At 49.6% G+C, this 17,274-nt stretch overlaps 1 protein-coding gene across 2 annotated transcripts in view; it reads right to left on the bottom strand.

The window, feature by feature from the left end:
* Positions 1-6,122, bottom strand: part of VSTM4 (V-set and transmembrane domain containing 4) — a 117,370-nt gene extending 111,248 nt beyond the window's left edge. Inside the window, exon 1 of one of the 2 annotated variants that reach the window (XM_045569050.1) lies at positions 6,029-6,122. In XM_045569050.1, the coding sequence (XP_045425006.1) occupies positions 6,029-6,083 (55 nt within the window). In that variant the 5' untranslated portion in view covers positions 6,084-6,122. The remainder of the gene's footprint in view (positions 1-6,028) is intronic. The other variant, XM_045569051.1, reaches the window with a different exon arrangement.
* Positions 6,123-17,274: the final 11,152 nt, after the last annotated feature.

The raw sequence follows: 17,274 nt of genomic DNA, 5'->3' as shown, positions 1-17,274 counted from the left end.
ACCACATCTTTCAGCCTCCAAATGTCACTGTCTAGTCACATAAAAGGGCTCGTGCCCCAGACGTAGAGGTCACCAAAAGCTTTGACCCCGGTCAGTGCTGCAGGTAGGTGAGGAAGAGAGAGAAGGAGGTCAGGACAGGCCCGGCACCCCACACGGAGGCTGCGGGGCCGCACACGAGCAGCCTGCGGCGGGTGCGGGGGGAACAGCCTTCCCTGCGAAAACCCAGGCAGCAGGTCATCCTCCTATACGGTTTCTGCTGTTGATTTAATAAACTGAACACCTTGAGAGAGACTATTTGAGAGTCAATTTTCTTTAATTTTCTTTCTCATCTCTCAGGAGACAGGCACTAGCCCACAGCGTACCCAAGAGCTTTAACTTAATCACACCCATATAATGCCTTTGGTCGTATCAGGTAACATTCACAGGTCCCCAGGGTTTAGACACAGACACCTCTGGCGTGTATGGAAGTAAACTCAGAAGAACAAGGTTAATGCTCGACCGGACTTTCAGCTTCTTGTGGACAGGTGTGAGGTCTGCTGCGTCTACAGCAATGAGGGATCAGGCCAGCCCCGGGAGACACTTGGGAACTACAGATCCACAGGAGCCAAGGGAGGGACATGCTCTCTAGCAACAATCCCACTGTCATCAGAAGTCACTCACCCAGGGCAAGAGAAGAGGAATTGGCCCCACCATGGCCCCTGCAGCTCGCCCACCTGGCGGGCACCTTGCCCAAAAGCCATATTAAATTAGTTGGGCAGCATTTGTTCCTGACTGCTAAGGCCCCGTGTCGCCACAGCCCCATGGCAGGAGCTCCCTGGTGAGGAATGTGGCAGCTGGGGACAGGCTGACCCTGCTCCAACAGCTGCTGGGGCTGGGCAGGGGGAGAGCAGCAGAGAGACAAGGCAGCTGGCTTCCAGAATCCAAGTCCAGCCCCACCTCGTCCGAGAGCTCCCAGCGGAGCCAAGGACAGCCAGCGAAGGCAGGAAATTGAAACAAGATGGGTGGGATGAGTGCACAGCCGGGACCCCACACCCCAGGCTCCTCCTATTAACGCTGCAAGAAGGATGGATTATTTATAGTGACTGCAACCAAGAGAATGTGCCAAGTGCTCAGTCCCCACGGGAGGCCAGATTCCATCCTGGAGGCAAGCTAGTAACCCTTCCGCCTCTGCCCGGGAGAGGGAGTGGACTGAACTAGTTCCCCAAAATGAACCCTCTTTTTTTCTTTATCACACACCTCTCTGCCTTCATCTTGCCCCATATTCTCTTACAAATGGGCCAAGCATCTGTTTCTGCCACTGAAGCGCAAAGACCCTTGCTGTGTGGGAGGAATTGTGTCTCCCCAAAATTCACATGTTGAAGCCCTAACCCCTTAGTACCTCAGAATGGGACTGTATTTGGAGATGAAGTCTTTAAAGAGGTAATCAAATTCAAATAAGGTCATTAAGGTACATCCTAACCTAATATCACTGGTGTCCTTCTGAGGAGATTAGGACAGAGATAGGCACAGCGGGGAGAAGGCAGCCCTCTGCAAGCCAGGGAGTAAGGCTTCTGAAGGAACCGACCCTGCTGACACCTTGATCTTGGGCTTCTGGCCTCCAGAATGTGAGACAATAAATTTCTGTGGTATATGCCACTGGCCTGTGGTACTTTGCTACGGCAGCCAGGGCAAACTGCTAACCCTGTGCACAGTAGGCTCGTCTCAGCCCCCCAGCAGCCACCAGCCCAGATATTCATTCAACACGAGGGGGTAGGTGATGTTACTGGAACTTCAGGTTGTGGGGTCCCGTGCCTGTGAGGAGCCTTCTCAGGTGACCCCCCGCCCCCCCCCCCCCCCCGTGGCACTGGAGATGGCTGCCTAAAACCAGCAAAGGCGGCGCCCAAACGCCTGCAGCTGCGGGAGGGGCAGGTCTGGAGGGAGGGGAGAGAAGCAAGCAGAGGCCCAGGCCTGGCAAATGTCAGCCAGCGGATGTCATTTCAGTACTAAGGGGGGGGGGGGTCAGACATCTGCCCCTTGCAATCGTCAGGCCCCATAAGGCTCACCGAGGAAACGCCCGTGGGAGTCAGGATGTGGGAAGTAGGGCACAACCGCGTCCAAAGGCAGGTGACAAGCCCGGGCCCTTCCCCTCTGGATCTCAGTCTGGAAGACAGAGCACACAACCAGCAGCACAGAGGGGCTGAGCAAACATGGGCCACGCCAGCCCCTTGGCAAGACAGGATGGGGGTCACTCACCCCTGCTCCACCAGGTAAGAAAATGAGGAGCCCTGGCAGAGCACACGCTCCCCTCTCCTGACCTGGGAAGGAGGACTGTCAAAGTCACTCTGGCCCAGAAAAGAATTTAACTTCTTGTCTTAAGACCCTGTGTTGCAGGGAATTGAGATGGGAGGTAGACCCGTCCCCCCACATTCTACCTCCTCACTCAGAGTTCCTGCTTCCCCAGCTACGCCCCACGTGGCAGGTACTGTGTGAAGAAGACAACACTCCTGACCTCGTGGAGCTGGGAGTCCAGTGGGTAAGGCAGCGTTCATAGGCACAAAGACGTAGGAGAATGTAACTACAGTGTCATATGCTCCAGGGAAAAAGTGCAGGGCTTCAGAAAGTCATGGCAAGACCCTGATCTAGACTTCAGGGTCAGGGAAGGGACCCTGGGGATATGACCATGAGCTGAAGGCCCAGTTGGAGTTAATAAAATAAAATTCAGGGCAGCAGTAAGGAGTGACCTTCTTAGAAGAGTGTCCCACCTGTGCAAAGGTCCTGAGGCAGGAGGACCAGGCTGGAAATGGAAAGATCGGTGCCCCCTGCTGAACTGCACCCCACTGTGGCCCAGACAGCCACCCCTGCCTGCACATGGGCCTCAGCAGGGGATTCTCCACCCCGGTCTGGGCCCCTGTATTCACTGCTAGGGCAGAGACTGACCCAGACAGAGGGATGGATTCCCGCTGCAGCAAATCCCACTCCTTCAGCAAGCACGTGCTCTGTTACTCGGCAGTCCTGCGCACCCACCTGGGCTGGGCACGGGGATGCCATGGGCCTGGGCCTTCCCAGGTAGCTGGGAGACACAATGAGACACAGAAGTGGTGGCTTGGTGGGGCTGGGTGGAAAGCCAGGGTCTGGCATCCAGCAGAGCTGGGCTGGAAACCTGGTTCTGTTAAGTGTGAGGCCCTAGGAGCCTCAGTTTCGTCACCTGAAAAATGGGAAAATGCCTTTTTTGGTGAGCATAAGGCTGAAACGAGAAAACACCTTTAAAACATAGATATTAGTTAGTTTGCATGCCCGAGAGCCGAGGCGGTGGGGCACCAGCAAGCGGTATGCAGGCCGTCCTGTTGGGAGCGTGGCCTCATGGGCCTGAGACCTGCAGACACACAGGGCCCCACACTCGGTTTAATCTCTGCTATTGCTTCCTTGAAATCTTAGTAATTCTTTATCAAGGGGCCCCACATTTTCATTTCACACTGGATCCCACAAATGACGTAGCTGGTATGCTTGTAAGTGAATCTTAAATTCCTGTGGACAAGAGTTAAGGGGTCTAACCCCCTTGATTGCATTTGGATAGTGTCACGAAAAGAACTAACAGCTCTGAAAACAGCCTAAAAGGACATCCACGTAGCTAAACAGTACACAACCTACTCATTGTGAAGCCGTGTTTCTAACAGAGCCTCACCTGGGACACAGAGGTGGGCTCAGCCAGAGTCCTTAGTTCTGACCTGGCCAGGAATGTGTTGGCAGCTCTGTGCCCCACACTTCCTCTCTGCCTGAAGAAACTGCACCCACTCACTTCAGGGAGCCGCCGAGTATCACTTTAAAAGCCATGGCACCGGGAACCAGTGTTCCCTGAGTACTAAGCAGAGGTGCTACCTGACCTAGCCCACGGGGTGATTCATTCATATTAAGCCCATCACCTGAAGACACTTCTTATCCAGGACAAAATTACCACCTTGCCCAATGATGGAGGCTAACATCTGCTGGGTAAAAACTCGACGCCAAGTACTGTTCCATGCACTTTGGATGTCTTTTTTCAATTTACCCTCATACTCTGTTTACTGTCATTTTACAGACAGGAGGAGTGAGGCACCGAGAGGCTAAGCCACTAGTTCAAGCTTGCATAGCATGTGGCAGAGCTGGAATTTGAACCTAGGCAATCTGGCTTCAAAGACAACTCTGCCACCACTCTGGACTACAGTTTTGCTTTTAGTAACATTTTGCATGTCAGTTCTCTTTTCTGTAAAATGAAAAGTGGGACCAAATAACCATTAAGGTCCTGCTTTGTCCCCAAATGGAGAGGTAGAAAAGCGCGGTGGTTGGGATGTTGGACGTATGTATGAAATGGGTCTGGCAGGGTCATGGCAAGGAGCTGTGGGTGAAGCCCTTAGAAGAGTGGGTGGCATCACCCATGGTGAGTGTCGCCAAAGCAGGAGCTGTGACCATTATCTGAGGGGTGGCCCTGGGCACAGCAAGGCTGGACTCAGAAGGATCCCAAATTCCAGCTCTCAAGGCTCTTGAAGGCTCCTGGAGACATGAGAATGTCCTTGACCCCCTAAAAAAAGCCAATTTCTGGGGACACCCACTCCTACAGCACCCGCAATCAGGAGCCTGGGGGAGGAGGGACCTCGGTGCCCCCTTGCATCCCACTGACTGCTGGCTAGTGCAGGCTGACTGCGAGAGCTGGCCTGGCCCAATGGGCCCAGTAAAACTGCCCGTCATTCCCAGCACAGTGGCAACTGGGACAAGGTGCATTTCCTACAGCACTGATTTCAAGTTCACTGGAAGCCTGGCAGCACTTGTAGCTAGGGGACAATGGATGAATTTCTTCCCACTGTTACCCAAGTCCCTCCTTCCCAGACTCTGATCTATGCTGGCTCAAATGCCAGCTCCACCACTTAGCAGCTGGGTCACCCTTAGAAAATTACTTAATTCTGAGCATCAGTTCCCTAATTTTCAAAACAATGGCAACGCTGCTTAGCAGTTACAAGCACAGGGTCTAGAGCCAGGCTTCCCGGCTTCAAATCCCAGCTCCACCACTTACAAGCCTGGTGACCCAGGGCAAGTTAGTTCATGGCCCTGTGCCTCAGTTTCCTCAGCTATAAAGTGGTGATAATAATAGCACTTCCTTCAGAAGTTATTGGTGAGATTAACCAAATTAATGTTTTCTGAAATACCTGGATATATAAACATTTGCTCTACTCGTTGTAACTCTGAAGTACTGTGATTAGATAACAGGTAGCACTACAGCTGGCACTGGATAGGCACCCAGGAAAAGTGCACCATTGATGTATTTATTTACCACAATAATATATGTATTATTCTGGCCAGCATGGTCCTTACTGCCCTGAGGAGGTTGGACAGGGCCCTGGGGAATAAAGAGGGGAAATTCTTCAGCAGCTTCCCAGTGGGAGCAGCAAAACCCGGTGAAAGCCGGTACACAGCGGGCAGGGAAGCCGCCTGCAGAGCAGGGTGCTGCGGGAAGGGGACCGCTCCTGCCAGCTGCGACGCCCTATCTCCCCAGGCCTGGTCCCCTCAGAGGGCCCATGACCAAGTCCCCAGTCCCCAAGGTCCCGGCCAAGGCAGACCCAGCCACTCCAGTTACTCCATCCGCCGAGTAACTCTCCGAAGAGAGCTAAAGGGAAGTCGCTGCCCAGAAGAACCTGCCAACAGCCGTGGGTCGCGGCCGCCGTGGAGAAAGAGAAAGCGCCCCGGCACCCCGGGGCTGCGCCCCTGCACCCCGCCGAGGCCTGCCGCCTGGAAGGAGCCGGGGCTGCCGAGAGAGCTTCGGAGCGAGCGGGGAGCCCTGGGCGAGGTCGGGGACCGGACGCGACCCGGGAGGGCACCGCCGAGAGTTGGGAAGGCGCCGCTGCGCCCCGCCGAGTTCGCGGCGACCACGGGAGCGCTCCGGCGAGGTGACAGCGCGGTCCGGGCCGGGCAGGGGCGGCCGCAGGCGGCGGGGCCTCCCCGCCAGGCCCCGAGCCGGCCTCCCCGGCGCGGGCCGCCCGGCCCCCACCCGCACCGCGCCCGCCCGGCCCGCAGCGCTTACCCGGGGCCGGAGCCCGCGCCAGCAGCGCTGCCGCCGCCAGCGCCAGGAGCCGCATCTCCCCGCCGCCGCCGGCGCTGTGACGCGGAGAGCGCCGGGGACCCTGCCTGGCCGCCACCGCCCGCCCCGCGCCCGGCCCGCCCCCGGCCGGCCCGGCCCGGCCCGGCCCTCGGGCCGCCCCTCGGGCCGCCCGCCACCGCCGCGGCCAGGGCTTCTGGGTCCCTAGGCCCGCGCTGGGCACGGGAGCCGCCCCGCGATCGGCTGGCTCCACGGCCTGGGTTGTCTCCTTCACCACCCCCATTTCCCAGATGAGAAAACTGAGGTTCGGAGCGGTGATCGCTCATGACGCACAATAGGTAGCTGCAGTGCGACTGGCGGTCCCTGCCCCACAGACACAGTGATTCATAAGGGGAGGGGTCCTTGGAGCTGGGGAGGTACCTCTGCGGAACCTCGGACCCTAGACTAGCCGCTGCAGCCGCCTCCTGTGCCACCTCGTGCGCTCCTCCTCCATGGCGGCCTTCCTGAGCCAAGGAGCCGTGCAGTGGGGCGAGTGGAAGCCCCCTGAACTTGGTGGTGGGGAGCCGAGGTGGGGACTCTTGGGAAATGGAGAGGGGGCCACACTGACAAGTTCAGAATATGTGGAAACTAGTAACTATTGTGCCTATCTGGGGCGTTTTCAGCCAGGCCTACATTGTTTTTGGCAGGGTTACTGAACCCCTCCACTGTGAGACCCTGGGACAGCTCCCTAATCTCCCTGTGCCTCAGTTTCCTCCAGCTGTACACTGGGAAATGGACTCATCCCTCATGGATGTTTCAGAAGACCAAGTGAGGTGTCTCACCCAGCAGCTGACTCATCCATGTCAGCCATCATTACTATTATTTTTATACATAAGGAAGCAGAACCCGGAAGATGAACGAACAGACCCAGATCACACAGCCGGGAAGCTCAAGTCCCTCTGGATTAATTCCTGGCATCTTCACCACAGTTCTAAAACTGGGGTCTGAGCTTAACTGATGTGTGAGTCCAGGATCTCCAAGCAAAATATTCGTATATATGTTAGGTATATTTTGTGTGTGTCTATCCGGGGAGGTCTTTGCAGGATTCCAGAAAAGGGGAGCAGCAGCTAGCAAGCGGGCCCTGGCTGGGAGCCCAGGGTCCCTAGCGCCTTCCTTCTAGGGGAAGCAGGGAGAGGTGGGGGAGGCATAGAGAGAGTGTGTGCCACACACTGGTGTTGAGCCCCAGGGCATATATCAAAGGGACTGTCCACCCCTGCAGCCCAGGCCAGTGGGTGCAAAGGATGTGTGATCTCTGAATCCCAGGCACATCCTGGGGTCCCTCCGGCTGGGAGACCTGCTCACAGAGCAGGCCCTGCAGGGACTTGGTGGCCTATCCACCTCGCAGGCCCGTTGGTGAAAGGGCCTGAGGAGCCGATGGTGAGCTGCCTGCAAGGTCCCCTGGGTCTGAAGCCAGGGACAAGAAGTGAGGACAAGAGCTGGGGACAAACAGAATCCTACAGCTCAGGAATGCAAACATTCCCACAAGGCTCCCAGACCGGAGCTTGGAAACTGCTTCACTAACATGAGCAAGTGAGCCTCACATCCCATCCCATGAAGTCTCAGGCCCCATTTTGCAGATTAGTAAACTCAGGCTGTCCGGAGTTCTGTGGGCCACTGAACATCGGAGCTGGGAGCTTGGAGTCTGACTGCAGACCGTCAGCTTGGCCCTGGAACCCGCAGTCGTGCTTGCGGGGGAGAGGGTGCCGGAGGAAGAGTGCTGGTTCTGAAAGCAGACCAGGGGCCCCCTCTGCGCAACAGCTGCGGCCCTTTGGCGGTATAACCTCTCTGAATCTCGTTCTTCAGATGAAGGTGACATATGTTAAACGGCATGTCGACATGCCTGCAACCAAGGGGGGCTAGGGGAGCGACAGGGAGGTCTGGTGTCCTCAGTGACCTCCCACCCCAACCTCTGTGCTCACAATATACTTGCCCAGTTGACGGAAAGCAGAAGGGCCCCTTAGACGTGTTGGCCACTCTTGGAGGAGCCAGCTCCTGCCTTGGTCATTGAATATTTCTAAATATGAGTCTCTCCTTGCAGAACTGAGCAGACATTTAACCCAGGCACCCTTTGCCTCATCTACTTTTTGCCAAAACTGGTGTGACCTGGAGATTTGGGGCTAGAAATTGTTTTTCTTACAATTCTGGGACACCTAGCATTGTGCTGTCTTCAGCTGTGTGCACTGCCAGTACTTCTCAGCTTCCCGAATAATCTAGCTGATCATCTTGGTAAGACCTTAGCTGCCTGACACAGACACAGGAGAGTACACCCAGTCCTCACGGGAGACACAGCTAGTGGCCTGGAGGGGACAGCGTTTCAGTTGCTCTAGACCTCACAGGCAAAGGCTTTCCAGACAGTTCCCGTAGCCCTGCTGCCTGCCCACTCACTCACAAGCACAGGACGATTTGAAAACCCTCCATCAATTTATTTGTCCATCTCCCATCGGGTCTGACTTTGTTCTGAATTAGAAGAATTGTATGGTGCAATTATTTTTTTTTAATTATCTCTTCTAAAAAACCCCATCTGGGGTTGCTGGATGGGCATTGAGACAATTCTAAAGTTCACCCGGGTTCCTGTGGACGCTAAGCTATGTGGTGGCCCTGCTGGACCAATCCTGGATTCTGCTGGTCACCACTGAAAGAACCCTGGAAATCCGGATTCCTTCCAAGTAAGTGCATTCTGCAATCACCTGACATACTGCGGCTTTTGTTCTTTCATCATCCAGTTGTTTGTTAAAACCTGGGTCAGAGATGGAAGAGTATGGCATGGCTTTGTAATCAACTTGACTTTGATTACACAATGTGCTACAAATATATCCCTAAACTAAAAGCACCAAGGAAAAATAAACACTCCTTCTAAGGTGTTCAGCAGATTTCTATGTATTGCTTTTTCAGTATGGGTTTATATAAGTAATTTTGAGTATTTCTTCCTCCAAATTGCTCACAGGCATTTTACACCTAAAAGCAGCAGTCAGTTGTGTGCTTGAATTGCCACTGAAAGGGAGCAAACAAAGAGTAGGCTCTGGATAAAAGAGGTTTTTGGCTGTGAGTGATAGGGCAGGGAAAGGACAAGAAAGAAGAGATGACTGTTAGAGACAATGTGCCCGGCCAATCGGAAGGAAAAGCCTAGAGCCACCTGCGGTAGAATTTGCATGAAACCTCCAGGAGCATCTTCCCCCTGCACAACAGGGCAAGGGGTGTGGAGTGCACTGTTTTGTTTTCCTTAAAAGAAAGAAATTGTAAAACTGTGGACCCAACAGGATACCTAGATAGAAATAGCTTCTTCTAACCAACCAACCTCACTGGTGACCCTGACAGACAGGCATTGCTGCAGTTGTGAGCCTGTTGCCAAGGACTCTGTGGGCTGGCTGGATGCAGCAACCTGGGCGAGCTCCCAGGAAATGGAAAGAAATGCCCCCAGATTCCTAGGAGGCTCCAGATGGAGAAGATTTGAATGAGAGACAGACTAGAAACTGGACACCTGACCACAAAGAAAATTTACCTTAGAGCTGACCGCTGACGTGCAAGACTAAAAATCTTAGTCCACACCTTCTGCCTTCATTGAACAGAACATTCAGTGAGCGACAGACAGTCTGAGGACCTGTCCAGAATAGAGGAGGTGAAAGAGACTTACCAACTAAATGCCATGTGTGATCCTGATTCATCAGATCTGGGATCAGAAGAAAATTGCTAAAAAGAACATTATCAGTACTATTGGCAAAATTTGAATATGGATGGACTGTATTGTATACTATATAATTGTTAAATTTCCTGGGTATGGTTATGGAAGAGAATGCCTTTGCATTTATTCTTAGGAGTGTTAATCATGATGTCTACAAATTACTCTTAAATGGTTCAGCAAAAATAACAAGTGCATCTATAACATGTATTATGTATATCTATAAAAAGAGAGACAGACTCAGGAAGAGGCAAAATGGGAAGAATTGGTGGATCATTGTACTATTCTTGTAACTTCTGTAAGTTTTCACTTTTTTCAAAATAAAAATAAAAGTTTGTTTATAAACTATTTTAAGACATCTCAATTTTTTATTTATATGTTGGTTATAAGCATCTTATAATTATTAATAGCTACTATGTCACACAAATTATATTTCAATCTATTATAAAGTGCTATTGATTATAAAATGCTTCCTTCCAATTTCAGACGTTGCAGTGAGATATGGTTCTGATATTTTGTGAATCTAAGCAGAAGACTTAGGTTTCAGGGAAGTTGTCACTCTGGACTCCTAATAATTTAAAAATAAGTGAATAAGACGTCCCTCAGTAAGTCTCCTGTAGAGGTGCCAAGACTCCAAGCTTGGAGCAAGTTCGGACTGAAAGTGCTACAGAACGATGGCTTGTAAGCAACAGGAATCTGCAATGAGCAAGTTGGCCCAGATGGCAGTTTGACTCCCGTGGGGGTGAAGAAATTGGGCTCTCTCAGGGTGCTGCTGCCGGCGGTATCTGACCAACTGCCAGGCACGTGGCCGTGAGGACCCATCACCCCCGGACAAGTCTGAGTCACACTCAGTCCCACATTCACACAAGAAGCAAGCTGGTTCACAAACACCAAGCTCAATAGTCACATAAAGTCAATGTTGGTAGAGTTTTATTGCTGTTCATTAACTGTGTGTGTATTTAATTTATAAATTTGTTTTTGTTTTACAGTCGTAAAGCAACTATAAACTTGGATGTTTGTGTTTTTGCTGTTTAAGTCCTTTCAATAGCAATAACTTCAGTTAACAGGGGCTGAAGTTGAAGGAAGAATATTTCTTGGCCTTTGAAAAGGCTGGTCCTCAGTCCTCAAGTTTGCCGAACACAGCTGCGGGGACTCTCACTCTCTTCCGACACCCATGGCACCTCCGCTCATAGTTCCTGGCTGTGTGCTCGGACTCACAGGGTCCTTGTGCTCTGCCCCAGGTTAAGTACCAGCACAGCCCAGGGCAGAACAGCAGGTGCCCCCCCCACACACACATACACACAACTCATATATACATACACACACATTCACATATACACACATACACACACACACAACTCACATATACACACACATACATACACACTCACACTCATGCACACACAGGATCTGGTTCCTGGCACCCAAGATTTGAGCTGTAGACCTGACATCTTTGCGAACGTCCTTGCTCTGTCTTTCCAACAGCTCAGCACATCCTCATCACGTCTGTGCCCAACTCACTTCCCCGGGCACCTTCTGGTCAGTCTCACCGGCAGGGGAAGCAGTTGAAGCTTAGAGTGTGGAGACACACTCCTACACCCGAATCCTTCTGCACAACCTTCTGATAGGCACCCACAGCACTTTCCAAGCTCAGGGCCAGAGACCACCGTGTTTGCCAAACGTTAGTTGCGTGTTCCCAAATGCTATTCCTCACTGTGTGCTTGTGCTGCGAGGGACCCCGACCGGGAAGGCTCCCTACCTAACATACGGGCCCACTGGAGCCTTTGTGGCTCTGGCTCCCTGCCTCTGGCTCCTGCTCCTCAGGATCTACACTGGTTTTCTCAGGCTGCCACAACAAAGTGCCACACACCAGCTGGCTGAAACTATAGAAATTTATTGTCTCATGGTACCTAAAAGTCCAAGATTAAGGTGCCAGCTGGGCTGATTTCTCCTGAGGCCTCTCTCCTTGGTTTGTAGATGGCCACCTTCTCTGTGTCCTCTTCCCTCTGTGGGTGTCTGTGTCCTAATCTCTCCTTCTCATAGAGACGCCAGTAGTATTGGAGTAGGCCCCGCCACGTGCAGTCATTTCACCTTAGTTTCCTCCTTCAAAGCTCTTGTCTCCAAACGCAGGCATATTCTGAGGTACTGGGGGTTAGGGCTTCAGCACAGGAATGTTGGGGACAGTTCTGCCCATAGCAGCATCCATTACTGAGCACCTCGGGGGCTGTCGACGCCCATGGAAAGCTCCACCAAGATTCTACCATCTCTGACAGGACCCTCGTCTTCCCCCACACTCCCCCTGCCCAGACCCCTCTGTGACGTCACCTCCCGAGCAGTGTAGCACATGTTATTCTCAACTCTGCCACTTCCGTTTCCCCTCCAGCTCCCTTTCCAACTTTTCCGTCTTTCCTGCACGCTGCTCCTTCCACTCCCTCCCCTGCCTCCCCTTGCGTGGCCCTGGTACACGGCCTCACGTGTGCCTTTCCTGGGCCTTTCCTGGGCTCTCATCTTCACCCTTTCAACTGAGTCCCCACCCTGTTTCTCTCTCAAGATCTCCCTCGCACAGCTTTCGCCCTTTGTAAGAAGGGAGGACATATCTCAAAAAGAGCTTTGTGACTTAACTGCCTTGAGTTGGCTGGAACCTCATCAGTTACAAAGTGCTCTTAAAAGTGAAGCTAGTTTAACTCTGAAGACGGGATTAAGATGTTAAGAGCTGGGATTCTCACGGGGTGGTCTGTAGACCACAAATGTGAACTGGGAAGGCCGCCAGAGTCACTCCTGAGATAATATTTGATTAAATGGTTTATTGCCTTTTTATTCTGGAAGCCATACTTGCTCAATTTAGAAAACATAAAATAAGGAAACCTACAGAAAAAAACAAAATTGATCAACAATTCTCAACTAGAGATAATCACTTGGACATTTCATTGCTCTTGCAATATTTCCATGAAGATCTATTTACCTAGTAGATGGAATATTTTGCATGTTATTTTCTAATTAGTCATGTCCAATACACAAGGATGCTTTTGATATCAATCTTACATCTCAATCTTTTGATTATTTCTTTTTTCAATAGTTTCTAGTTAACTCATTTGGACATTCTAAGAAAGTATATCTTTTTCTGAAAATTATAATTTTCTGTCTATTATATATAACATTTCTGTTTTATGTCTTATGAATGGGTTATAACTTCTAGAACAATGTCAAATAAAAATTGTAATACATGACACCTTTTACATAATTTCAATGGGAGTATGACTAGATTTTTTTTTTTTGCTTTTTAAGATAGATATTCTATATCATCTGAAAAAAATGTTTATTTTCAGTTTCTAACTGAGAATTTATAACAGGAGTGGCTGTTGTATTTATTACATGTTTTTAAAATTCAGATACAATTCACATACCATAAAATTCAGCTTTTTAAAGCATATAATTCAGTGGTTTATAATATATTCTCAAAGTTGTGTAACCACCACCACCAGTTACTCAATGTTTTCATCACCCCAAGAAGAAATCCCATAACAATTATCAGTTACTGTCATTCTTCCCCTTCCCTTGGATTCCTGGGAACCACTAATCTGCTGTCTATCTCTATAAATTTTCCTGTTTGGATATTTCATATACAGAGAATCATACATTATGTGGCCTTTTGTGCCTGGCTTCTTTCCCTTCACATAATGTTTTCAAGGTTCATCCAAATGTAGCATGGATCAGTTCATTTCATTTTATAGCTGAATTATATCTCATTGTATGCATATACACATTGTGTTTATCCATTCAACATTTGATAAACATGTAGATTGTTTTCACATTTTATATTATGGGAATTATGTGTATTGCATGATGTTGTTATGAATATTCATGTATAAGTTATTGATATGTCTTCAGTTCTCAGAATTTACACCCATGTTTCCTCTAAGAGTTTTATAGTTTTAGCTCTTACAATTAGGTCTTTTCCATTTTTAGTTAATTCTTTATATGGTGTGAGGTAGGGATCCAACTTTACTCTTTTGCATGCAGATATCCAGTAGTCCCAGCACAATTTGCTAAAAAGATAATTCTTTCCCCTATTAAATTATCTTGGCATCCTTGTTGAAAATTCACCTGACCATACATGTATGGGTTTATGTCTGATTATTATGTCTTTTTAATACCTATTGAAATGATCAGATTTTCCTTTCAGTGTAAAGTATTGCTAGAGTTAATAATTTTTAACTACCTTTAGTCAAGAGATGACCCAAATCCAGTCGTGGTGAATTACTATTTTCATACTCTGTTAAATTTAATTAGCTATTACTTTATGTCATAAGTGAGATCACTATATTGCTTGCTTTTTTAGTGCCATCTTTGTCAGGCCTTGTTATCAGGTTTATATAAATTCTATAAAATGAGTGACATATTTTTTCTGGTTTGGGAAAATAAAGGTTTAAAATGCTTACGGTCCCTTGGGCCCTCTGGGAGGGTTTCCCTGACTCGCCCCAATGCCCATCTTATCTGTGGAGGTCGCAGGTCTCAGTGATGTTAAAACCACAAGTGAAAACTTAACTCAGTGGAGTTTAAGTTATGTTTTAAGAACAAGTCACTACCTTAAGAATAATTTTCTCTTCTTCCCCCATCCATACCAGCTGAAGTTGTCCTTTAATCGTTTGCTTACCTGAGGTTGCTGTCATCCTTCATTTGTCATGAACAACCATCATCTTTCCTTCCCCTGATCTCCAGCTGCTGCTATTTAACCTAAAGAAAATACAGGCTGTGGAGTTGACATGTTTGCTTTCCTAAATACCTTGCATCTGTCTTTACATTAAAGTTTGCATCTCAATGTGATGATGGCTGCATAGGCTTGGAGCCACACCCAAGGGTGTGAAGCTGGACTCTGCCATACACCAGCAGACTAAGTATGACCTTAATAAGGTCTTAGATTACTCACCTATAAAACAGGGATAAAAATAGGACCTATCTCCGTGTGCTGTGGAGAGCATTGCGTAATTTAATATTCATAAGGTGTTTAGAACAATGCTTGGCCCTTTGAATATCGTTGAGTTCAGCACATAAATACACTTACTTGTCTTTTAAAGGCCTAAGTTCCAGAGCTCAGATACCATGCCTCATTTTAATTCCCTCAATACCAATTTTTTAAAAAATAAAAGTATTCTCCTCCTCATTAGCACTCACTACTTCTGGCTCAACAGCCTCCAATTTCCTTAGATTGTCCTAGGATTCTGCCTGACTAGTAAGCCCCCTAAAACACCAGATGGCCCTTCTGAGAAGAGTTTGACAAAGTGAGGGTCCTTTTTTCCTTCCTGTGGATCCTTCAGCCCCTTCACACTGAGTTTAGATCTGTAACCTCTGCTGCACCTTGAAAAGGCTAAGACCCCACCCGCCGCTGATGCCTGTTCTAAGAGGACCATGTAAAGTGCCATGGCCTCAGCTAACCACATCTGTGCAGACAACCTCAACTCTCTCTGTCTCAGTTACCACTCGTCCAAGCTCCAGACCCTTCCACCTAGCTCGCTTCTGAATGTTTCTATCTCAAACTCAGCTTGTTCAAGAGTCGCCCGTCAGCCTCCCAGCAGATCTCCTTCTTTGGTGTTCCAGTTTTCTCAAATGGCACCAACCTTCACCAATCACTCAACAGAAAACCCTGGAGATCGTTCTGGACAACTTCTTCCCACCAGCCTCATCAAACACTAGCCATGCTCTATGGTTTCGATCTTCTAAATTTCCCATGAAGTGATCCTGCCGCCAGCTCTGTAGCTGGACTCCTCATCACCAGCCAAGCTTGCTCTCATACTCTCCCCCACTGTCCCCCCTGTTCTCCAGAGTGATCTTTTCAGATGCAGATTGACTTGTTCCAAATCCCTCCAGAGCTTCTGGTAGTTTTCAGGGGGGGAATGTTCAACTTCCATTAATGTTGGCTCCCAAGCCCTAGGTGACCTAAGTGCCCATCTGTCTGCAGCAGGGAGCGCAGAGCTGCTCTTGCCAAGGCCCTTTCTGCACATCCACTCAGCCCCTCTCCTGCTTGACTACGCTCCTTAGCTTTCCCATTTTTCTCTTCACTTTCTCAGGCTCTTCCTTTCCATTGGATCACATCCACTGGATTATAAATTTGCTCTCTCTCCCATCTTTGTCATTTTTTCAGTGTCCTTTTGTCCAGGTCAGTGCTTTCCTTTCTAAAGCAGAGATGTCTAATGCTGCCTCGCACGGTTTGCCTTGTGTCCACTCCTGGGGTGCCCATCTAACCCCTGCCCCTCTGCCCCCTGTCCGCTCTCAGCAGTGCCCTCCACAGCCGCGGTCCCAACTGAAATGAGAAACGTTTCATCCTTGGCTCACTGCAGCCCTCCCTAGCATGACACTGCTAACCACTCCTGAAAACTGTCTTTTGCTTTTGTTGAATTTGAAGGAAACTCCTAAGAAATGCTCCCCACTCCATTCTCCCTACCTCACAAGGCACCCCGTAACTCCAGCCATTCTCCTCCAGTTAGTGCCATCCATCCATGGGTGTGGTTTTAAATAGGGCACCATTTATATGCTGTTAACTTCCTCGCCTGTGTTTCCAATCCAGGCTTGTCCTCTGAGTTCTAAGTCAGGAACTTCCCATTCAACACCTCTACTGGATGTGCCATTAGCATTTAGAATTGACCATGTCATAACTGACCTCTATCACCCCCTCCCCGCACTCACACTCACATGTCCACATGCAGACACTGATCACACATGCATGTTCACACACAGACAGGTGTGTGTACTCACACACAAACATGCTCACACACACACACTCTCACACCCCTGATCTTCCTCCAGAGTTCCCCATATCAGTTAATGTATGGCCGTCCCCCATTTACTCCTGCTAGTAACTTAGGACTCCACCTTGGCAACAATCTCCACTCCCCCCCCATATGTACCCATCCCCAAGTCCTTTGGATGCTATTCCCCAAATAAGTCCCCGAGGCTCCCACTCTTCTCCCTCTTGGCTTGCGACCAGCTTTGTCCAAGTCACCAAACTGATCTCTCCACTTCTCATTTTCTTCTTTTGCTACTACACCAATCCATATCCCACACACCACCAGAGTGAGCTTTTTAAAACATGAATCTGATCGTGTCACTTCTCTTCTTAAAACCAGCTGCACTCAGAATGAAGCATACGCTAGAGCTGTGTGGTTGGGGAAGGGCCCTTTGCAAAGGTGATATTGAAATTGCAACCTCAATGATGAACAATGGGTCAGCTGGAAGAAAGACAGACAAGGGATGCCTTCCACTTAGAAGAGAGAGCAAGTGGAAAGGCCCAGAGGTATGAACGCTTGGATCCTTTAAGAAGGAAGGCCAATGTGTCTGGAGCACAGTGAGTGAGGAAGAGGATGCTAAGAGATGGTGATGGAGAAGGTGGCAAAACCTGGGCCACACAGGGCCCTGGAAGCCAGGAAACAGCTACTTTCATAATTATTTTTAATTTTACATGATTTGGCCATTAGCCATAAGCTCCACAGGGCAGCATCCATGTCAGTTTTCTTCCTTCTGT

This window comes from Lemur catta, chromosome 14 (genome assembly GCF_020740605.2).
Source record: "Lemur catta isolate mLemCat1 chromosome 14, mLemCat1.pri, whole genome shotgun sequence".
In the NCBI taxonomy this organism is placed as follows: domain Eukaryota; kingdom Metazoa; phylum Chordata; class Mammalia; order Primates; family Lemuridae; genus Lemur; species Lemur catta.
Note: the sequence above shows the minus strand (reverse complement) of the source record. Positions and strands in the feature narration are given on the sequence as shown.